The sequence below is a fragment of the Myodes glareolus genome, chromosome X, assembly GCF_982192425.1.
Source record: "Myodes glareolus chromosome X, mMyoGla1.1, whole genome shotgun sequence".
NCBI lineage: Eukaryota > Metazoa > Chordata > Mammalia > Rodentia > Cricetidae > Myodes > Myodes glareolus.
The window spans coordinates 96,886,828-96,910,699 of NC_142053.1; the positions used below are offsets into that span (position 1 = coordinate 96,886,828).

Consider the following 23,872-nt stretch of genomic DNA (forward strand, 5'->3'; position numbering starts at 1 on the left):
TCTGTTTAAATGGTCGCCATGACTGACCATGTTACTGTCAGCAATAGCCAGATCATTGATTTTCATTCTGAGCTGGCAAATGACGAGACCCCTGCATCCTCCACTGCATGTTCAATTAAGCTAGTGGTCCATGGGATCAATTATGCTCCCCTAGAAAAGGACAAATCACCAAATTGACTCATGCTCAAAGAACCAGAGGGGAATGTAACTGGACAAGACAATGCAGTGGTTCCTCCATCTTGTATTCTTGATGAGACCACTTCAGACAAAACCAGAATTTGATCTTCTTGACGGAGAATACCTAGGAAATATATCAAATCTCTTCTTGGTCCTGAGGACAAGTTGCCCCAGCTAACATCTTAGCACACTTTATATTTCTTTCTTTGCAGAACCCTACCTCTTCCAGTAGCAGCTTCTCTTAGCTTCTGTTAAACTGCTTGCAACCTATCCCTCAAGTTGCAGAGAAAACTACCAGGATGTAGGTCTTTTTTAAAAAGCCTCTTACTCTAAATCAGTGGTTCTCAACCTTCCTGATGCTGTGAACTTTTAAATCAGTTGCTCATGTCGTACTGATTCCCAACAATAAAATTGTGTCTGTCGCTACTTCATAACTAGAATTTTGCTACTGCTACACATTGTTATGTAAATATCTGTGTTTTCTGCAGGTCTTAAGTGACCCCTGTGAAAAGGTCACTCAACACTAAAGGGGTTGGGACCCAGAGGTTGAGAGCCACTGCTCTAAGTCCTTGGGGCTACACTTAGTTCCCAAATTATTGAGTATAGTCCAAATCAGCTGGAATAAGCACTCTGAATAGACTCTAAATTGTATGTGATTTGTTGTTTCAGTGGGCTCCCATAACAGGTTCAGCTTAATTTTGGCTCATAGCAAACTCAAACTTTAAGTAATATTAAAAGACACAAAGTATATTTAATCAATGTGACCACATAGCTAAAACAAATAGAGATTGGTAATAGTTCTAAATCTTTCTTTGGAACAACTAAAATAAACTTTTCTAATCTAAAAAAAAATTAAACCTGATTTTAAGGACAAGACATACATAATGATCCAGTACTGGTCAATATGTTATCTCCTAGATCCTTATCCTAATTCCGGTTCTACACCATGGACTCTTTTGCTTGGGTGTAAGTTTACTTTAAGATATGATTACTCCTACTCCTGGGTAAGTTTTCCCTATCAGACCATTGCCTTCCTTTGAGATACTAAACTATTCCAAAGGTTAAAAAATAATTTAACTTTGTGTATTTATGAATATAAACATTTTAGGTATTTTAAGGATTCTAATAAAATCACTACTGCCTGTTGGAAAACAAACAAATAAACAGGTTTTTCAAGAGTCTTATTTTAGCCAGGCATAGTGCAGAGAAAGCCCTAAATAAATTTAAATTTTATTTTGAAAGCCTGCTTTGAGGTTTAATAGACATCTTAAAGTTTGTGTATCATCTTAATGTGTTACTCAATAGTGATATATTTTAAGTTACTGATCTTTTTTCTTAGTTAAATATTACAATGGTAGGAATAAATGGTTAACTTTATCCAGATCTACATGCCTTATCTGAATTTTGGTGTTTCATAAACACTAGTAAAAAGTGAATTCTTTTCATCAAAAAAGTTTCAAGGTACCTGCCGTAGTAACTTAAATCTTTAATAAGTAATTAATTTGGGGTAAGAAAACAAAATCTATTAATATACTTTGTAATGGCCTGCTATGTCCCTTTAAGAGACAAGCCATGCCCACTCCCTCCCCAGTCCCCTGAGGCAATCTTATCTTCAGCTTCCAGCCTGAGTCCTTTCCTTTTCCATTTCCCTCTGCAAGAGGCAGGTTCTGTCTCTCCCTTCTCCCCAATTTTCCACTTCCCCCATTCTGTTTCTCTCTCTCTCTCTGCCTCTCTCTCTTCCTCTCTCTCTGCCTCTATCTCCCTTCTCCTCTTCTCCCATTCTTTTCCATAACACACTAAATAAATATCCAACCTCATTCTGCAAGGCATGCCTGTCTATGTCTCGCCTGTTGCGTGGCTCCCTGTCTGGGATCCTACACCTTCAGAGGCTGTAGCATGGTCTCATGGCATGCCCATCTGTCTGTCTCTCCTTATGAGACTGACTGCCCCATTGAAGTCTCTGACCTATCATGTGGCTCCCTACGTGGAACTAGCTGCCTCTCCTGTCCCACTGCAGCCACTTGGGGACCTGCAGCATTTTTACTTAAACCATAACAATGGTGCTGTGATTTGGCCAGCTTCTCACTCTCCATGTTTCCTCCTGCCTGCAGGTGGGCAAGCTGAGGATGCATGGAACCCTGGGCTCAGGAACCAGTTTGCTTTACCACAGCTCTCCATTTTATCTGCCTAAGTGAAATTTCTATACACAGCCCTGGCTTCAATTGGTGAGTTTACCCATTCTGTTCAGCTTAATCATTTCTCCAAACCTGAAGAATTGAACGTTGAACTTCCGGCAATCTTCTGGTGTTCCTAGAAACTTGGGTGGTGGGGAGCACAACACCCAACCATGGTCTTTACAGCTATGGTTGAGCCCTTTACTGACATTCATTTCTGGATGGTTCTCTTAGCTGAAATCATGTTTGGACGACCAGGAATATGTCCTCCCGTGCTATCACTGCACAAGCTGTGTGGTCCCTTTGACTGGGGGCCCAGGGTCCCTTGGATTTTTTTCTTTTTCTTTTACTTTTTTTTTACTTTTTCTATTCTATTCTTTTCTTTTTTCCCCTGCCATGAAAGGCCACTCCTAGTGGCCTCTGGCATCTGTGGGTCCAAGTCACCCCGATCAGACCCAGTCAGTTATTGGTACCATGCCTGTGGACAAAGGACACTCTCCTACAAGCCCTGTGTTGTTTGCCATTGATTCACAAAATGCCTTTAGAGGGAGACATCTTCCTATAGGCCTTGTGTTGCCGTTTTCATGTTTCAACTATGGGTAACAAGTCATCCATATCTGTCAATCCAGCCTCCCCCTGGGATGGATGCCTTTTAGAAGCCATAAGATCACAGGCCTTAACGCCCTACTTCTTAGATCTTATTGTCACTCCACAAGTGTCCTGCCAGCTCCACCTTTATGGGAGCTTTCTAAGTATTGCCAGCAAAAGGGCAATGGAAGGAATTACATCAAACTGTCCCTACCACTGCTACTGCTGCCAACAAGATTGATCATATCCACGAGGCAGATTTTTTTCAGTTCTAGCTTATTGCTCCTCGCTGCTTCTTGTGATATGGTGGCTCAGAGACAGGGTGGAACATGTATCTAGGTCTCTCTTATTATTAAACGTAAAATCCCTGCAGCTCAGAAATCTTTTTTTTTCTATACAACATGTGACCACTGTTAGTTTGACTAAGGTCAGGTGACCTTACCATCATCTTAACTGAGGTCAGGTGACTTTACTGCCATCTTAACTGAGTGACTTTTCCATACAACATATGACCACTGCCATTTTGACTGAACTCAGGTGACCTTACCACCATCTTAACTGAGGTCAGGTGACTTCACCGCCATCTTAACTGAGTGCGATGTCAGTTGACCAGTTAGGCCATGTTTACTGAGCTATTCCCTCTCTGCTTCCCCAGTGCTGACTCTGTAGCATGTGTGTTTTGTTCACTGGCCTTTGGTAGGGCCAACCAAGAGCATCCAGTTCGTGCAATTAATGTTCACTCTGTGTGTGTTTGAACGTGTAACTTAAGTGCACCTCTGTTTAAGGTAAGATGTTATAATAGTCTGCTCATTGCATCTCATTTCAGACAACGAAAACAATAAGTCACATGTTTTAACCTGGTATATACTTCTAAGTCTCTTACATAAATACTTTATACTTAGCTGATCCCTCATTTAAAATATATTAAGATGTTCTCTACTATTGTCAGTTCTGCCATTAACCTTCTAATGCAAGCACTTTTCTTCTTCTTTCTGACTTTTTATGAGTGTAAATCTTACCTGTTAAGTGAAGAGCCAGTGAAGTCAAGCTCAGACTCAGCTTCCCAGGCAGATTCTATAATGTAGTTACACCTGATAAACAGCCCTCAACTGCTCAGAGATCTGGGGAATATGGCATTTAAATATTTAATTATTAAAAAAAACTTTTCATAACAGAAAGAAACAGGTTTGCTCCTAGTAGCAGCATTCTACTTCCTCCCAAGAAGACAGAAGACAAATGGGCACAGAACAATGTCCATCTGCAAGTTGCTTCAACTGTCACGTGCTGACCACTGGGCGAAACTGCCTTTCATCTAAACGAGAATCTCCACACAGTGGACAGAATCTTTGGAATTGGCAGCCTAGCTGTTCTGGTCAAGATATGCTGGTCTCCCTACAGATCTCTTAGCCCACAGGAACTTCTGGAGTCTGGGAGGCAGGCCCTGCATTAAAAAGCAAACAGCAAATACTATGTTCAGTGACCATAGAGGACCCTGAGGAATAGCTCTAGGTGCCAACTAAGTAAGCTTTCTCTCATTTTTAATCAAAAACTCAAGTAAAATTTCATCCTTCTCAAAGATCTCTGATGCAGTTTGGCAGCTGAGAGGTGTTGTCAGTTTCAAAGGACAACCTCAAACAAAACAACCAAAAAAATTGTGTTTCAATGAAACACAAATACAAGTTATTAAGGAGTGTACCTGCAAGTTATAAAGGTGTGAGGACAAATACAAATTATCAAATTTCTCTATCATGCTGCCTTCCATAGTCTTAAAAATGCTTGTTATTGAGTAAAAATATCTGTCACAGTCAACGTGACATAAATTTGCTACCGTTTATACAATGTATATGTCTGAAACTTCTGATTTCTCAAAGCCAAAGAATTCCTGTGAGTCCAGGAAACCGAATTTAAGGATCCAACTTAATTAGTTTAGGTATACCCCTCTCAATTCCCTAATCCTAAACTTTTTTTTTTTCAAAACTTAACTTTGTCCTCTGTTCTGCCAATATCTTAAACAGGTATAAGAGATAAGAGACATTTCCATACAACATACACTGGAAAGGAACAAAAGACCAGCTACACCAGAATGTGACCAGCACCCACCTTTCTCAGGTCCCCTCCTCAACAATGCCCACAAATAAACAGAAAGCCATCTTGAGAATCTGCTGCCCCAATTTCTTTATCTTGTTGTTCCTTAACTCCTGCCTTCTTATCATAAGAAAAGAGGTGGGAATGTAATGGTCTGCTTTGTCCATAAGAGATCAGCCATGCCTATTCTGTTCCCTGTCCACCAAGGTGAAATGATCTTCAAATTCAAATTCCAGTCTCAGTCTGTTCCTCTCTTCCCCCGCCCTTGCCTCTTTCTCTCTTTCTTCCTCCTTCTCTCTCCCTCTTTCTTTCCCTCTCTCCCTCCATCTCTCTCTCACTTACTCTCTTTGCTCTTTTCCCCTTCTCCCCTTTCTCTTAAAACCCACTAAATAAATATACAACCTCACTCTGTAAAGAATGCCTATCCATGTTTCTGTCTCTTGCCTGCCATGTGGCTTTCTCCCAGTGACCTGCAGCAACTAGAGGGACCTGTCGTGTGGTTTGGAGACCCACTGTCGGCTACAGCCTCTTGGGGATCCGCAGCACTTTCCTTAAATTGTAACACACTTTACCTAAGTTTGTATGTTTTATCTAACATACCATATGTCTATGGTGTTTTATTTTTTGTTTTTATTTATTTATTTATTTTTTCATTTTTTTATTTTAATAATTTCCACCTCCTCCCCACCTCCCATCTCCCTCCCCCTCTTCCTCCCCCCTCCCCCTTCCTCTCCAGTCCTAAGAGCAGTCAGGGTTCCCAGCCCCGTGGGAAGTCCAAGGTCCTCCCCACTCCATCCAGGTCTAGGAAGGTGAGCATCCAAACAAACCAGGTTCCCACAAAGCCAGTCCATGCAGTAGAATCAAAACCCAGTGCCATTGTCCTTGGCTTCTCAGTCAGCCCTCATTGACAGCCACATTCAGAGAGTCCAGTTTGATCACATACTCCATCAGTCCCAGTCCAGCTGGACTTGGTAAGCTCCCATTAGATCAGTTCCACCATCTCAGTGGGTGGATGCACCTCTCATGGTCCTGACTTCCTTCCTCATGTTCTCCCTCCTTCTGCTCCTCATTTGGATCTTGGGAGCTCAGTCCAGTGCTCCAGTGTGAGTTTCTGTCTCTATCTCCATCATATAAGCAACTTAGCTTTCTATTAAAATCACCTCATTAAACTGTTTTCTGAATTTTTTAATAGCAATCATAATGTTAAGATTAAGTATGATGTAAAAGAGTGTTTACAAATAAATTTGTAACTAATTTAAAATTATATGTAGGTTAAAAAATTTAATTGTTGATAAAATACCCTGAGATAAATGCTTGATTTTCTACAACATTATTTCTTTTCTTTTTTTATTGTTGTTTTTGTTTGTTTTTGAGAAAGAATTTCTCTTTGTAGTCTGGATGTCCTGAAACTTGCTCTATAGACTAGGTTAGGCTCAGACTCACAGAGATCCACCTGCTTCTTCCTCCCAAATGCCGTGATTAAAGATATTCACCACCCCTGTTCATTTAACAATATTTAATTAAGTATTGATCAGTTCTTAATATTCTTTCAATAGATCAACATTTAAAACTATTATTAAATTTTAAAAAACTGTTTTCCCATTGCAAAAGCTTTTGATGTGTGGACTGACAGTCATTGCTTTAATCATTAGTAATATTCTGTTCAGAGAGTGAAAGTTACTTAAAATATGCCTAATAAATTACATAATGTTGTAAAAGTTGTTCTACTGGACAAATATGACAAATATTTCCACAGAGAGCTACATGAAAACCCTCAGCCATGCTTCTACCTGGAAAGTTGAGGGATGGGAAATAGATCCTAAGTGGGGCATGATGACACTTCCACTTTGGGAACTGAGGGGAGTGAAGTGATGCAAATGGTCCAAAATCAGTAGAAGAGAAGATGCCAGGAACCCCAGATATCATGCGGTTGAGCCAGCAGACAGTAGTTTTGTGCATCTCTTCTCTGCCTTCAGTGTTGCTGGAAACACCCTAATAGACTTTGAGGGACAGAGTCCCAGGTCTGCAAGGTAGAGTTCCTATTCAAGTCAAGGTCAATCTGAGAAAACCTTTGCGGATTGAAAGGAATTTTCTCCTAAGAGAAAGTGTGGGCTCAGAACCCTGACCCTGTTGTCAGGCCCAAGAAACTCAAGCCTTGAGAACCATGTGAGAAAGTTTGCCAAAATCATCTCCTCTGAGACTCAGAAAGGTGTGGCTTCCTACGAAGACTGGGCCTGAACCTGAGTCATTACTTGGCTCTGGAAAAGAGTGGGACACAGCACTCTGAGGTCCAGGACAAAGCTGTCAACCTGTGGAGTAAACCTAGACTTCCACTTAAAGGACTGAGGCAAGGGAGGGTTATGTGTGTAGCTGGCAGACTTGGGTGCATATGGGGCAGGACCTCGAGCTTCACTCTACCTAGTTGAAACCTACTAGGCAGAAGTTGTGCCCTTGTGTCATTTATTAACCCCCCAACCCCATGGTGGTAGGGGTGGGGGTGGGGTGGAGCTCCTGGACAACAGAGAAGTGTTGCTGAAATTGAGAATTAAGCTCTAAATAGAGGACTTGCATGCAACCTGGGCCAGGACATGCAAAATGGGGGAGAAGTGTAGTAATAAGGAACAGGGGCTGCATTCCTACCCCGATTGTTCCCGCCCAGATCCCTGCTAGCTTACCCCCGAAATCACAACACACAAAAAGAAGGGAAGGGGGGTTCAGGTGATGTATGGGGGAGATGGAAGCATGGCGAGATGGATGGGGCTTGAATTAAGTGGGGGCTTCAGAGGCTCTGGTTTCCAGCTCTGCACGAAATAGCCCAAGCAAGATGAGGCAGTGGGAAAAAGTAGTATCATTGGGAAGTACAGTAAGGAAACCAGATTCTCCTCTAAATTTCCTCCACAACAGTCCAGTTCCATAGTAACCTGTGCCTGCTGTCACTCTTCAGAGCCCGCCCCTGGCCAGATATGGTTTACCCTCTCTTCCTGTGAGGGGGAGGAACTGGGTCTTAGTGCCCCTGGCACGGAAGCCAACTCTGCTGCTCAGGCCCCGCTCCCGGCGAGTTCTGAGAGAGGTCTGCAGTCAAGGTAAGGCCCCTGAATGTGTACCAAGGGGGAATATGTCTGGAATAATCCCAGGAGCTGGGCTAGCTCTCACCCATGCTTGCCCTGGAAAAATCTGAGGCATCTTGTAGCTTTGTACGTTTCTGGGAGGAAACAGGGACCCCCGCTCTTAGAAAGTAACTCTGAGTCTGAAAATGGTGGCTTCCTAGGTCACAATTAAAGCTAGCCTTTGACTTCTAAATCGTAAGGCAAGAACCTTGAACTGAATTCACGTCCACCATGAGTTGTTCTGGCCCTGGGATCTAAAGTGCGCCATGGAAGAGTACAGAAGCAAAGAAAGTCTGTCGGACTTCATCGCCAGCAAAATCGGTAGTTAATGTTCAGTGGAATGAAGAACCAACTCCTGTGAGCTCTGTACTTACTATTTTTTCCCCTTAGAGACAGTGTTTCTCTGTAGCTTTGGAGGCTGTCCTGGAACTCGCTATTGTAGACCAGGCTGGCCTCAGACTCAAAGAGATCTTCCTGCCCATGCCTCCTGAGTGCTGGGATTAAAGTCTTGCAAAATCACCACTTGGCTCTCTACGTATTTTTAAATGCCTGAGGTAGCGCTTAAAACCCATATCTCAGAAAAACACGCGAAAGCCACGGGGTTGGTCATGCTGAACACGGGCTGGTAGGAGGTCTCAAGGAGCCAAAAGAAAGAGATACATTGAGGTTTAAGATAGCCACACCCATCTCGGGGTGGTCTGAGAAAGTGCCAGGTGCAGATGACATCCAGAGGCTTTGGTTAGGCACTCCCACCCCGTGAGTATCCGAGGAAAGCCTTTGTCTGGTAGCCACTCCCATAGGTATCAGATGAAATCCTACCTCTGGTAGCCACTCCCATCCCATGGAGTCAGAGAAAATCCTACCTCTATTTGCCACTCCCATCCCGTGGGAGTCAGTAGAAAGCCTACCTCTGGTAGCCACGCCCATCCTGTGGGAATCAGGAGAAATTTTTACTACTGATATCCACTCCCATTCAGTGACAGTCAGTAGAAATCCTCCCTTGGTATCCACTTCCATCCAGCCAGAGTCAGTAGAAATTCTACCTCTGGTAGCCACGCCCATCCTGTGGGATTCAGAAGAAATCCTACCTCTGGAAGCCACTATAATCCCGTGGCAGTCAGAGGAACTCCTAACCAGGCTAGGCATGCCCATCCTGTGGGACTCAGGGGGAAGCCTAACTTGGGTGAGCAAGCACATCCCTAGGGAGTCAGAGGAATCCTAACCTATGCAGTAATGCCTAGTGTATGGCAGTCATAAGGACCACCATACCAGAGATAACTAGAGGATTTTTTTTCTTTCGTTTTTTGAGATAGTGTTTCTCTGTAGCATTGAAGCCTCCCCTGGAACTCACTCTGTTTTCCATGCAAGATTGCAACACACAGAGATCTACATGCCCCTGCCTCCAGACAGCTCAGAGGTACTTAAGGGTGCGCAGCCACCACCCAGCTAAATGGACGTTTTTTGTTTTTTGTTTGTTTGTTTGTGGTTGGGGTTTTTTTTTTTTTTGGTTTTTTTTCGAGACAAGGTTTCTCTGGTTAGCAATCCTAGCTTTCCTGGAACTAGCTCTTGTAGAGCAGGAAGACCTTGAACTCACAGAGATTCACGACCCTTTTATGTTCTAGCAAAATACTCCTAAGAATCAGAAGTGGAGCCCAGCTGTGGTTGTACAAATCCCAGCATTTGGGAGGCAGACGCAGGCAGATCTCTGTGAGTTTGAATCCAACCTGGTTTTCCAAAGCATGTTCCAGGTTTCAGGACTACTAGGGATATTACACAGAGAAACCCTGTCGTTGAAAAAAAGGAAAAAAATTAGAAATGGAAGGATAGACAGAGAGCACAGATGGTGTATAGTGTTTGCTTAGCATTCATGAAAACCTAGGTAAAGTGACAAAGACAGCAAAAGCAGACATTATTAAATATAAATAAATAACGTGGAAGAGTTAAAGCCTCCTGCCAATACTCTTCTGTACTGTTAGGAAGAAGTAAGAGGATAATGGGAAATTGACCAGGATGAGCAGAAACGGAAGAGGAAATACAGCAGAGGTTGAAGGAAGCAGGGAAGAGTATGATACCAGGTGTGCATGTCAGGAACCTTATAGCAATTCCCATAACTACAGCAAATGAGTGCAGACAAAGAAAATGGTCAGTTTCAAATGTCTGAGCAGGATACTAACTGCCTGGCTGAAGAAAAACTGAAAGCTAACATAGCACAGGGATATTTAAAATGTCCTGAATTCAGAGCTGGAAGTGGGACACCCTCTGTGCTCATCTGATCCTGTTCTCTGAGAAGGGACAGCCTTGGTCTCCTATAGTCCCACTTTAGCCTTGGTCTCCACTACCTAACATCAGTGAAGATATATGGAGGTGAGGGAGTCACTTACAAAATAATGGGGCCATTGCAAGTCAGGTGCTATAGTGTGACTTTGACAAGGACACCTGTCTTGACTAGCCACAGGCTCTGTTCCCAGGACATTATCATCACAATAGGTCAAAGGTTAGCCATGTGAGTTTCAGCATCTCTATCACATCTTCTGTATATATTTTCTCCCAGTGCGCATCATGCTCTTTTGTCTTTTTCTTTTTTTTTAAAGTCAGGTGTATTTTTTTGTTTGTTTGGCTGTTTTGTTTGTTTGTTTTTTTGTATATAGCTCTGGTTTCCCCAGAATTCACAATTTAGACCAGGATGACTTTTACTTTATGAAAGTCGTCCTGTGATAATTTCTGCTTTTGACTTTTTATTTAATTTGTGTGCACTGTATTTATATCATTTCCTGTCTTCTCTCTACATCTCCAATCATTCCCCCAATGTCCTCAAAAATCCACAGCCCATTTTATAATTATTATTGTTAAATATGCGACAATATATAAATACATACTTATGTTTTATATATTGTTTTATGTAAAAATAATATCCATAGTGTAAGTAATAAATAATATAAACACATGTATTTATTATATAAACATGTAAATACAGCATGCTATGACCATTTAGTGTTGCTTACATGCATGTAGTTTTAGGACTGAGCAATTATGCCTGCAGAAGACTGAATCTCCGTCTTGTAACAGCCACAGTCTACAGAACTTCATTTAGGGGTATGGCCTTGTGAGATTTCACCATTCATGTTATGTGAATTGGTGTTGTCATTCAAGGTCAAGTCTCCTTTGGGCTTCCTTACTCCTGGATTCTGTGAAACATTACAACAACCTAGTACTAGATGTGAGTAGAAATGAGAATGTTCAAACCCCAGAGAATGGCAGCCATCCTTCACCTCACAGTATATATAAGGGGACCAGAGGTGAGGAATACAGTGAGTGCTCAGAATACTGATGTCATTATAATGTAACATAAGGAAGGGAAAGAATTGCGGGAAAGAACGGCTGAAAGCCTGAGTGTTCTCAACATGCTCAAAGTGATCATAGTACGTTATTTTCCTGATTCAGGTATCTCAGTTACCTGTTCTACTACCAAGTCTCTGTCCTGCTGTCCCTGACGCCAGCCATCATGCCAAGAGGACAGAAGAGTAAGGCACGTGCTCGTGAGAAACGGCGCCAGGAGCTCAAGGATGCTCAAGCAAAGGAGGCAGAGAAAGCAGAGTCACCTGCTTGCTCTGATCAAGCCTCAGGAGATGCTAAGCCAAGCACTTCTGCTGCTGACTTCCCACAGCAGTCTGAAAGCTCAGCACCCAGCAGCACTGCCAGCCAAGAAGTGACCCACAGAAAGTCTGATAAGGGTGACCAGGGCCAAGGGGATAGAAATGAGCGTTCCTCCGGGGCTCTACTCTCCACTAGAAGCTTGCAGATGGATCTTCTGACAAGGAAGACAGGAATGCTGATGGAGTACATGCTCTGCAAATACAAAGTACAGCAGCTCATGAAGAGGAGAGAGATGCTCAAAGTTATCAACAAAAGGTTCAAGGAACACTTCCCTGAGATCCTCAAGAAAGCCTCCTATCGATTGGATGTGGTGTTTGGCCTTGAGCTGAAAGAAGTCCAGCCACATGGTCAAGCATATGAGCTTGTGAGCAAGCTAGGTTTCGAGGATGATGGAGGTAGGAGCAATGAGCTAGGTGTAGGTCCTACCAGGGGCATTCTGATCGCTCTCCTAAGTGTGATCTACCTAAATAACTACTGTGCTTCCGAGGAGGATGTCTGGTATTTCCTAAATGCTTTAGGACTCTATGATGGGATCATGCACGTCATCTTTGGGGATATCAGGAAGCTCATCACTGAGGATCTAGTGCGGGAAGAATACATAGAATACCGTCAGGTTCCTAAGAGTGATCCTCCTTCCTATGAGTTCCTGTGGGGCCCGAAAGCCTATGCTGAAACAAGCCAGATAAAGGTGATGGACTTTTTAGCCAAGGTCAGTGAAGCCTTGCCTGGGGTTTGCTTATCTCGTTATGAGCAGACTTTGATTGAAGAGGAAGAGAAAGCCCAAGCTGCAGCTGCAGCCAAGTCTGGCACTAAAGGCAAGGCCAAGGGACGTACTAAGACCAAGTTAAGTCGTCCTACTCACAAGTGAGGTGTAAGGCAGCCTCTGCTTTATGACTGAAAAGGTCTGTTCATCTCTTTGCAAACAAGCTGTTAATCTTTTGGGGTTCTTTTAGCAAAGGTTTAACTTGGGGTTAAATGTGCACAGATAAATTTTGTAGCCCGTTCCTTCACTGCTGTTTACCTAGTTGGGAGCTCAATTTTTTGGATTGATTTGAAATAAAGGTTAAAATTTGAAATGCTCTAAGGTTTTGATGATGTTCAGAAGATACTGTGGAATTAGAATAAGAAAATGGTGAGAAATATGAGAGAAAAATATTCAAAAGTGTTAGGGTTTTCATTGAATATTTTCTTTTAGTCCTTGTTTTCTTGGCATTTACGTCAGGGATACATACTGACTTTTGTTTCTGATATTAAAATATGTGTGACAAATTTGAACATAAGCATACCTCTCTTTTTTTTAAGGTTCATGCTTTATCCAAACACACACTGAATATCGACTCTTGCAGTTGTCCTGGAAATGTTTGGTAAAAGAAGCAGGAGGTCTGGAATAAGCAATGATAGATTCTCTAAGAAACTCCATTATTGGAGAGACTGAAATAAGATCTCTACTTTCCTAAAGAAACAATATGTTGGGTGATGTCTTGTTCAACAGAAATATTTTTCTGTATTCATTACTAGTTGTCTTCAGAGAAGAAGGTTTTGTTTTTCCTTCGTGTACATGACCTGGCATACAGCACTTTCTGTAGATCTTTTAGGCAAAGTGTTAAGAAAAATAAGGATAATAATGAATTAGATTAAAATGCTCACATTAATAAATGACACTTTCTGATAAGTCAGTATAAGATCTATTTAAGCACAGATTCATTGTACCATACACATGTATCCCCATTATTAGAGAAAAAACTTGTTAAAATCACTTCTCAACGCATAGCAAGACTTACAAATCTACCTGTTCCTATATTTACATGACTAGTAAGTGAAAGAATTTAGATTAAGGGTGGGATTTGAAGACAACACTTCTGTATTCCTCTTATTTTTATGCACACTGTGACTCTTATATCTGTTTTATTTTCAATATTATTAAACGAATCTTAATAGCTTGCAGTGCCTCCAGCTCTAAGACATCTACGTCTTTCTCTGGCCTCTTTAAGCACCTACACACACAAGGTGTACACCTATACCCACACAAATTCCAAGGCATATCAGAGCCCCAGGTCCTGTGGGATAATGTTCTTCTACCCACTAAATATTTGTCACTTACACTGGGTTAGTAAAATGTTGATTTGCCAGTAGCCAGGCAGGAAATATAGGTGCGGTGAGCAGACTAGGAGAATTCAGGGAAGAGAAAAGGCCCCATCTGCAGTTACCACCCAGATGGAGAGGATGCAAGACGAAATGCTGCATTAGAATAGGAGTCAAGCCACATGGCTGAACATAGATAAGAATTATGGGTTAATTTAAGTTATAAGAGCTAGTTAACAATAAGACTTGGGCTAATCAGGCCAAACAGTTTAAAATTACTATAAGCCTCTGTGTTTTGTTGGGACTGAGCAGCTATGTAACCCTAAGGTAAGAGAGAAACTTCTGTCTGTGAAAGGTAGCCTTAAGCATGCAGGGCTAGGGGTAGACAGGAGACTGGAGGACTCACAGGAAACTGCAGTAGGAACACAGGAACCCCTGTGGGTGCCTGAGGGGTGGCATAAAGGATATGCTCCTCAGGAGAGGAAGCTAAGCCAAGGCAGGTGGGGCCTGGAAATCCTAGTGCTTCTTGTGAATTCCTATAACTGGAATTCCAATCCAAGCTCTGTCCTGGGCTGAAGATAAGAAGTCTCAGGCAAATGGCTTGTTCATCAATTTGTGCCTCAAAAGTTGGGCATCAAATGAAGCATGTTTAATAAATGCTCGGTGAGCCAAATTGGGGTTCAACTTGAAGACCCAAAAGCAAAGCAGGTAGCCACTGGCTCTTAACCTTGACCTCAGTCCTAAATGGCAATCCTGCCTCTAGGAATCTCAGAATGAGGCTGTAACTGAAAGCTGTCTCCCCATTTTATAAATCCTCTCTAGTTCTGGGATGAAAGGTGTGCACCACTGGGGTTAAAGTCATGCACTGCCCAGTTTCTATGGCAGCTAGCGTGGCTACTGGGATTCAAATGTTACTGTGGCCAGGTGTGTAATACTGGCCAGTGTGACCATTTTACTCTCTGAACTTGAGGCATGCTTTATTTATTAAAATACAAATGAAATGCTGCTACACTCAGGTGCATCTTTCTCAGGTCAGGTATGAAAGCGGTGGTGAGCTCTGATAAGAATAAGCTAAGAAACTAATTGAGGATCATGCAAGATTTGAGGAACAAAGAAATACTCAGAAAGAGCACATTCTGGACCTAAAGGTTAACACAGGTGGAAGGTCATCAGAAAACAACAACAACAACAAACAAACAAACAAAAAACAAAAAAACAACTCATCTCTCTATTTCAGGAATTGAACTTATTCTTCTGTGTAGTAGAAATTTTTCTCAGTGGTAGGATCTCCTGGGGTTGATAGGGATGGACTCAATTGAACAGACTGTGTGTGCGCTAGGGCACGTGAGAATGCACACTCATGCACACTCGTGTGTGTGTGTGTGTGTGTGTGTGTAATATTTCCTTATTGAACAAAGTGTGTTTGTGAGTGTGTATACTGAAGAATATACACTGAAGAGTGTGTATGTTTGTGTGTGTGTGTGTGTGTGTGTGTGTATGCGTGTACACATCTGAAATACTGCCTACCAATCGTCAACATGACCCCAAGTGTAAATGAGGGGAATAACAGAAAGAATGCTGAGAGTCATATATATGGTAACAGTGAATCTTGTTCACTTCAGTCTGGGACATCACAAGGCTTTGAAGAACACAGGAAAACTGTTGTGTCTCGGGTTAGCAGAGGCTAGCTTTCTATTTTATACCAGAAACCTGATCACTCCCTACCCACATACTTCTTTCACTGTAACTCACCCTGGGAACTCTTGTCAGGTCAACTACAACAAGGCAAATTTCACTTCTAACTAGAGAGTGTCTTAGATTTGAGGCTGTTGGAATGAGACCGAAAGTCTCAGATAAAGTCAGGGTATAGAAGAATATTATTAGAAGTCATTTCTTGTTTTGTTTCCAGTCATGTTTGGTCCTTCACTAGATCTCTGGGCTGTCCAGTTTCCAGTTCCTAGCCATACAGGTTCCCTCTCATAGTGTGTGCCTCAAACTAAACCAAACACTTGTTGGCCACCATTGCCCAAAAACAACTTGCAGACAGGATAGTGTGTAGGTCCACGATTTTGTCTGTGTTGATGGCCAGATTTCTCCTTCTGGAACCTGCAGAGTAACTTCTTAGTCATGTCCACAATTATCAGAGAGGATTCCTCTGGCAACAGATGGGAGCAGGTTCAGAGACCCACAGTCAGATATTCTGCAGAGAGATTCTAATTTGGAGGTCTCCATAGGGTGCCATCCCTGAGAGATTGGGGAATTCCAGGGATTGGAGGGATAGCATTCAAAGTGGGTGGAAGGCAACAGAAAACCATGACCCAGCAAATCAGCTAAGCAAGGCTCATATGGGCCAACACAGACTGGAGTAGCAAGCACAGAATCTGTATAGATATGTGCGAGGTCCATTGCATATACGTAATGACTATTTGCTTGATGTTATTGTATCCTGTTTTACTCTCTTTGGCTGTCATCCTTGGAAACCTTCTCTTTTCTGAAGAGGAAAGGGGGCGTGGATCTGTGGGAGAATGGAGGAGATAGCAGTGAGGAGTGAAGGGAGGTAAAAATGTAGTCAGGATGTATTGTGTGATAGAAGAATATTTTCAATAAATGGAAGATGGAGAGAGAGAGAGAGAGAGAGAGAGAGAGAGAGAGAGAGAGAGAGAGAGAGAGAAAGGTTTCCCAATACAGTTGTGCGAGAATTTTCTTCCAGGCAAAAAAATAGAAGAACAAAATGACCAAATAAATTAGTATACAAATCCCTTATAAGCACAAACAAGAATGGAGATATGTAAAGACACTTCATATGAAAAGAAAATGGAAGCTTGCCAGATTATACAGGGGTCAGTTGGTAACAAAGAAAGTGTGAACATGTATCTCATATTTGTGAGTGACACTCCGAATCCTCTCTATTGTCACCGTCTGGGACACAAGGTAATGCCAGGCAGAGATCTCTGTCAGTTTCCACTTTAGGTGAACCGCACAGTTCAAGGCTTGGTTCTAGGCTTGCATCTCATGGCACCTCAGCTGGAACTATTAGGACTGCCAATTCTCTTAATGGAGAATATACTTTTGTGTTCCTGTCATGAACAACCAACTGTAAAGCCTTGATCTTTTCACAAATTTATTTCTGGCATGTAGCCAGGAAATACCTTTCCTTCCTTCTGCCTGGTGAGTATGAGGGAGACACAAGGCTCATGCAGAAGACGTATCTTAACATCAGGAGGGGAGCATGACTGGTGATATGACTTAGTTGGTACATTTCATGTGGCTCAAGAATGAGCACCTGAATTCAATCCATAAGCACTCATCTTCAAAACCAGGTGCTGCGATGGGATCTTGAAGCTCAGGACTTTATAGGTGTGGGATGCCCTTCTGTAAGTTATGAATATGTTTTATTACCTTTGTTTAGTAAATGAGCTGACTGGCCAATATCCAGACAGAATAGAACCAGGAAGGAATCCAAAGAAACATATAGAGAGAAGGATAATGGAGTCGGCAGGGCACCAACAGCCACCGGAAAAGCATGATGTAAGGTAACAAACCAGGAGCCTTGTGATAAAATATAAAATAGTAGAAATGGGTTCATTTCGAAATAAGAGCTAGTTTTTAATAAGTCTGAGCCACAAGCCAAACATTTATAATTATTGTAAGTCTTTGAGTGTTTGTTCGGGAACTGGTGGGCAGGAGAGAAATCTCCATTGACACATACCCTTTGGCTTAGCTGGCCATCCTGACTAACCAAACTAGTGAGATCTAAGTTAGTGAGAAACTCTGTCTCAACAAAGAGGCTGAGAAGTTGTAAGACACTAAGTTCACTTCTATCCTCTACACATATGTATGAAGACAGCCAAGCATATTTAACATTTAACATACATTCAAAGAGGGAAGAATTACAGTTTCACCAGGAGACAAGTCAGGGATACCTGGGCAGGGTCTGAGAAGACAATATAATTTAGTATCACAGGACAGAAAAGTCTGTTTTCTATTACCACACCATGAAACTGTAGAGCAGAGGTGTCAAATGTCTCTTGTCGTATCTTCCTTATGTCTAGAACAAGGACATAAAAATACTGTTTGAAAATTGCAGCCATGAGACAGCAGAAGGGGAATATCTTATATACATGGCAGTCAGTTTCAAGTTCTCTCCATTCATTACACAACCTCTGTCACTTGCAGAGAAGAGGACTGGAGAAACGAAGCTTAAATGTAGAGAGTACAGTCCAGACAGTTTGAGAACTTGTGCATTTGGGGAACATTGTTGCTAGATGACAGAGCAGACAATACTTCATAGTGTGAAGTAATCTGAAGCCATAGTATTCCAGTCCAGCTGCAGATTTACCCCATGTCCAGTTTCAGTTGTTTTTAAAAAATCTTTGCTGTGACAATGCCAAGCCTTTAGCTTAGGAATTTTAGGAGCACCTGATGATTAAAACACTAAAGAGAACAGAGACTTGTTCCCTCCCATCCAAAAGAACAGAGGTAAAACCTTACACACTGTGCAATGGCTGCATAGAGAATCCAAACAAACATACCCCATTCCTGGGTAAGAAGGAACTTTACTGACTTTCTTAGGAATGCATATTTGAGGAATTGGTCACCAGTGTCTTAGGGCCTCTGATGTTTGGGTAAGCAGAAAGGATAATCCAAAACCCAGTGGGAGAAAGATGTTGCAACATAAAATTTGACAAAGTTAATTCTGCAAGCAGCACACCAAACTGACTCTCAAAACATTCCTTAGCTTTAATGTACAGGTAACTTTTAAGGAGAAAAGAAAAATAAGCATGCGTACGTACATTCATACATGTACACATACATGCATGTGCATATGAACAAAATTTTCAAAAAGGGGGAAGTTTGAAGATAAATTACCATCAGATCCTAAGATGGCTTTAAGTGTGATAATTATTAAATTACAAGTATTTGGTGGGAAGGAAGATATAAAATAACAACCTACTAAGTGGTTTGTCATACACACTTTCGAGAGTTCTAGGCAAAGGTAAAAAATAAATCACAACGAGCACCCTGCTTTAGTTAAAATATGAAATATCTGTTAACAAAAATAACTGATAATATCGGTAATTCATTCTAAAAATGAGTCCTCTTACACACATAAAATATATGCTAAAATAAATAAATAAATTATTGATTTGATATCATAACGATAAATTCTAAATTTCTTCATCTCCTTCTCTGCCCTTGTTTCTTTATGTCTCATGTGTCTTACTGTTTTCCTTGAGCAACTTTTTTCTCCTTTTAACTCCCCTACTTATATTACAGAGTCTTTACAATTCAAACCAGTCCTAAAATTCTTTTCAGCCTTAAAGCCCCAAATCTCTGGCCTGAGTGGAGGTCCTTAAAGCTTAGGAGGACACTGCAGACTGTAAAAGATAGCCAAGTGAAGCCAGGTCTGTGTCCCTGCCACAGCATTCCTGAGGATTTATGTTGAAACCCCTCTTCAAGCATTGTTGGGGAGTTTCCATGTCTGTCATTTGACGGACCAATCCTTCTAGGCTTCAGTTCTATATTCCTTTGCTTCTGCTTTTCCTAACATGAAACCCATTGACTGTCTGAGTGTCACTAATATCAAAATAGACATTACCTAGATCCATTCATGGTCTGCTACTGGATCAGTGTAGTAACATACTGCTTTTCTGGAGAAGATCTTCATAAAACCTATTTCCCGCTGCCTCATGTAACAGGTCTGGCAGATATAAAGATCCTAAAAAGAAATATCAAATAATGGGCCATAAGGCTAATAGGGTTTCCCCAACTATTCCATTCTGGGGATAAGAAGAGAACCAGTCAGAGGTATTATTTTCCCTCCATGAAAGAGATTTCAAACAGTTCTAGGAACTACTTCTCAAATCACCGTACATAATTAGACTGAAACACAGATACTAATGAGTCAATGGTGGTATAACCTCTCCTTGATCTGGAAGGCGTGGATGTTCATATATGTGGCCCCCCATTCAAATTTTGATCTCACCTCAGTACAATGAAGATAGACTTGATGGATTAATAGTATATCTTTTTCCTCCTCCACTTCCCAGTATGACTGAATTGAATCTTTGCTTTCTGCTTCTAATTTGGTTCTTTTAATTTGCTTGTTGTGGATGAATCGCCAGGTGTGATTAAGCATGAGTTTGTGACCTCTGGTTACCTGCCACAAAGCAGTCTGGGACACAATAAAAAACAAATTTCCTTCCTCAGTCATTCATTAAGAGAGAAATAAAGAGAGAGATGTTGCCATATGTATAGGACAGACTTCACCTTTTGATCTTTTGTGTAACTAAGCCTCTTCAACTTAAAGAAATAGGATAAACTTTGTAACATTTTTTGTAACTGGGTGCACCTAATTTCTTGCACTTGTGTCATATGGCGATAATATTTGTTGTGTATTCTTTGGTTGTTTTCATATATTGTTGTGTCCAAGGTTTTAACACACTGGTGATGTCAGTTCTCTTTTTAAATGTGGTTTGTTATGTGCTAAAACTATTATTTTCGCATGTACAATTAAAACACATATGCAGATTCAAATTTAAACATTTGATCATGTGTGAAGGTGTGATAAAGGCATACAATCTTATAAATTGAGTACTCTAACATCTTATCACCTATTAAAATGATATCTTTGAGAATATTAAATGTTTCACAAACATTCAATATTATATACATGAATTTTGATGAGGATTTCCTTCCAAAACAAGTTCCAGCTTACATAAAACGTGACATATAATTCATGTGATTTCTTCAGAATAAAAATATAAAACTACAAACTGTAAGAGTTTTATTAAGATTACACTGTATTAACTAATGGATCTATAAGTTTACTAAAGATCTCTAATTTTAATTGCTTTTCATAATTTTGACTATAGAAAATATCCAAATATTATGTTCAATAATCTTGGTTTATTAAAATAAATCTTATGTTTTATTATGTATATAAACTATCTGTGCGTGGTTATGGTTTTTGTGTGTGGTTATGGTTTATTTTTCTTAATATATTTATTGCCACATTGTATTATAAGTAAATGCTTATGTAAGCTAAAATTAACTTGGTTTGTGACAGAGAAAGAGAGTGCAGAGTTTCCTCCATCTTGTATTCTTGCTGAAGCCTTTTCAGGTTTAACGAGAACTCAGTCTCCTTGTTAGAGAATCCCAGGGAAAATGTCCCAGGTCTATTCTAGGACCCAAGGCCAAGACACCCCAGCTAACTTTCTGTAGCTTCTGCTAAACTGCCATCTTGTGACAGCAACTTTCTCTAGCTAACAGCCTATCTTAGATTCTGTTAAAATGCTTGTTCCTTCAAACCTCCCCCTGCAGCTGCACAGGAAGATACCAAGGTGTGGGTTTTTCCTCTAAAAGCCTCTTGCTCTAACTGTTCAGTGTTATACTTGGGTGTTGCATATCTGAATGTATTCTGAGACAGTTGGAATACAGACTTTGACTTGGTTGTAAACTGTGTTGGATGATCATCCTTGGTATACTCTCCCATAATATATTGAAACATGGTTTCTGTTAAAGGTTAATTCTGATAAGAGGAATCAATACTAGGGGTTTTTTATTACTCGGCAGACATATAAAATTAATAATTTTTTCAGTCACTAAGACAGCTAATTTTAATCCTCAGAATAATTTCAAAGCAAACTGATTACCCCTAGAGACAAATACACTAAAACATTTTCCGAGGTTTTGGTTGGTGATTCAAGGTCAGGTACAAAACAGCTTAGTAGACATAACTTTCTCAGCAATGGACTTTCTGCACATCCTCCCTACCTCAAGGTTTAGCCAGCTAACTGCTTATTGTTTAAGTATTGAATCTCAGTGTCGCTTTCTGTCTGGAATCCCTGACCACTCAGAACTCTGTGCTTACTCTACTCACCATTTGACTCATGTTCAAAGAAGCAATGTGGAATGTGACAGGGCAAGATAATGCAGAGGTTCCTCCATCTTGTATTCTTGATGAGACCACGTCAGACATAATCAGAATTTGATCTCCTTGATAGAGAATACCTAGGAAATATATCAAATCTATTCTTGGTCCTGAGGACAAGTTGCCCCAGCTAACATCTTAGCACACTTTACATTTCTTTCTTTTGCAGAACCCTACCTCTTCCAGTAGCAGCTTCTCTTAGCTTCTGTTAAGCTGCTTGCAACCTATTCCTCAAGTTGCAGAGCAAAATACCGGGATGTAGGTCTTTTTAAAAAAGCTTCTTACTCTAAATCAGTGGTTCTCAACCTTTCTGATGCTGTGAACTTTTAAATCAGTTGCTCATGTCATACTAATTCCCAACAATAAAATTGTGTCTAATGCTACTTCATAACTAGAATTTTGCTAGTGCTACACATTGTTATGTAAATATCTGTGTTTTCTGCAGGTCTTAAGTGACCCCTATGAAAAGGTCACTCAACACTAAAGGGGTTGGGACCCAGAGGTTGAGAGCCACTGCTCTAAGTCCTTGGGGCTACACTTAGTTCCCAAATAATTGAGTATAGTCCAAATCAGCTGGAATAAGCACTCTGAATAGACTCTAAATTGTATGTGATTTGTCGTTTCAGTGGGCTCCCATAACAGGTTCAGCTTAATTTTGGCTCATAGCAAACTCAAACTTTAAGTAATATTAAAAGACACAAAGTATATTTAATCAATGTGACCACATACCTAAAACAAATAGAGATTGGTAATGGTTCTAAATCTTTCTTTGGAACAACTAAAATAAACTTTTCTAATCTAAAAAAAAAAATTAAACCTGCTTTTAAGGACAAGACATACATAATGATCCAGTACTGGTCAATATGTTATCTCCTAGATCCTTATCCTAATTCCGGTTCTACACCATGGACTCTTTTGCTTGGGTGTAAGTTTACTTTAAGATATGATTACTCCTACTCCTGGGTAAGTTTTCCCTATCAGACCATTGCCTTCCTTTGAGATACTAAACTATTCCAAAGGTTAAAAAATAATTGAACTTAGTGTACATATGAATATGAACATTTTATGTATCTTAAGGATTCTAATAAAGTCATTACTGCCTCTTGTAAAACAAACAAATAAATAAACAAGTTTTTCAAGAGTCATATTTTACCAAGGCCTATGGAAGAGAAAGCCCTAAATAAATTTAAATTTTATTTGAAAACCTACTTTGAGGCTTACATAGACATCTTATCGTTGGATTTACAGATCATCTTAATGTATTACTCCATAGTAATACATTTCTTAATTATTAATCTTTTTCTTAGTTAAATATTATAATGATAGGAATAAATGCCTAACTCTATCCAGCTCTACATGCCTTATCTGACCTTTGATGTCTCATAAACAGTAGTAAAAATGTAAATGCTTTTCATAAAATATTCAAAGTATCTGCTATAGTAACTTAAATCTTTATTAAGTAATTAAAAATTAGCTAAGTAAACAAAATTTGTTAATACACTTTGCCTAAGTTTATAAGTGTTATCTAAGATACCATATATCTATTGTGTTTTAGATATAACCAATTGAGCTTTCAATTAAAATCACCTCATTAAAGTTGTTTTCTAATCATTGTAATAGAAATCAAAATGTTAAGGTTAAAGTATGTTGTAAAAAGATTGTTTAAATTATAGCTGTAACTAATTTAAAATATATGTAGGTTAAAAATTTAAATGTAAATACCCTAGATATAATGCTTGATTTTCTACAACATTACCTTTTTTGTTTTTGAGACATGCTTTCTCTGTGTAGCCTGGCTGTCTTGAAACTCGCTAGATTATGCTAGGCTCAAATTCACTGAGTTCTACCTGCCTTTCCTCCCTAGTCCCAGGATTAAAGGTGTGCACCACCATTGCCCAGTTAACAATATTTTCTTAAGTATTGATCTCTTCTTCATATTCTTTTGGTAAATGAACATTTAAAACCTATTATCAAATTTTAATTTTTAAAAATGTTTTCCTATTGTACAAAGTTTTTGCTGCTTGGATTGACAGTCATTTCTTTAATCATAAAAAAATTCTGTTTAGAGAGTG

At 40.3% G+C, this 23,872-nt stretch overlaps 2 protein-coding genes across 2 annotated transcripts in view; both read left to right on the plus strand.

Moving 5' to 3' along the window:
- Positions 1-23,872, plus strand: part of LOC125410275 (melanoma-associated antigen B4-like) — an 87,580-nt gene that overhangs the window by 32,256 nt on the left and 31,452 nt on the right. The gene's annotated exons all lie outside the window — the stretch shown is intronic.
- Positions 8,003-12,863, plus strand: LOC148117421 (melanoma-associated antigen B4-like). The gene is made up of 2 exons (XM_087902789.1): positions 8,003-8,107; positions 11,573-12,863. The coding sequence occupies exon 2, from the start codon at positions 11,634-11,636 to the stop codon at positions 12,651-12,653; it is 1,020 nt and encodes a 339-aa protein (XP_087758915.1). The 5' UTR covers positions 8,003-8,107; positions 11,573-11,633; the 3' UTR covers positions 12,654-12,863.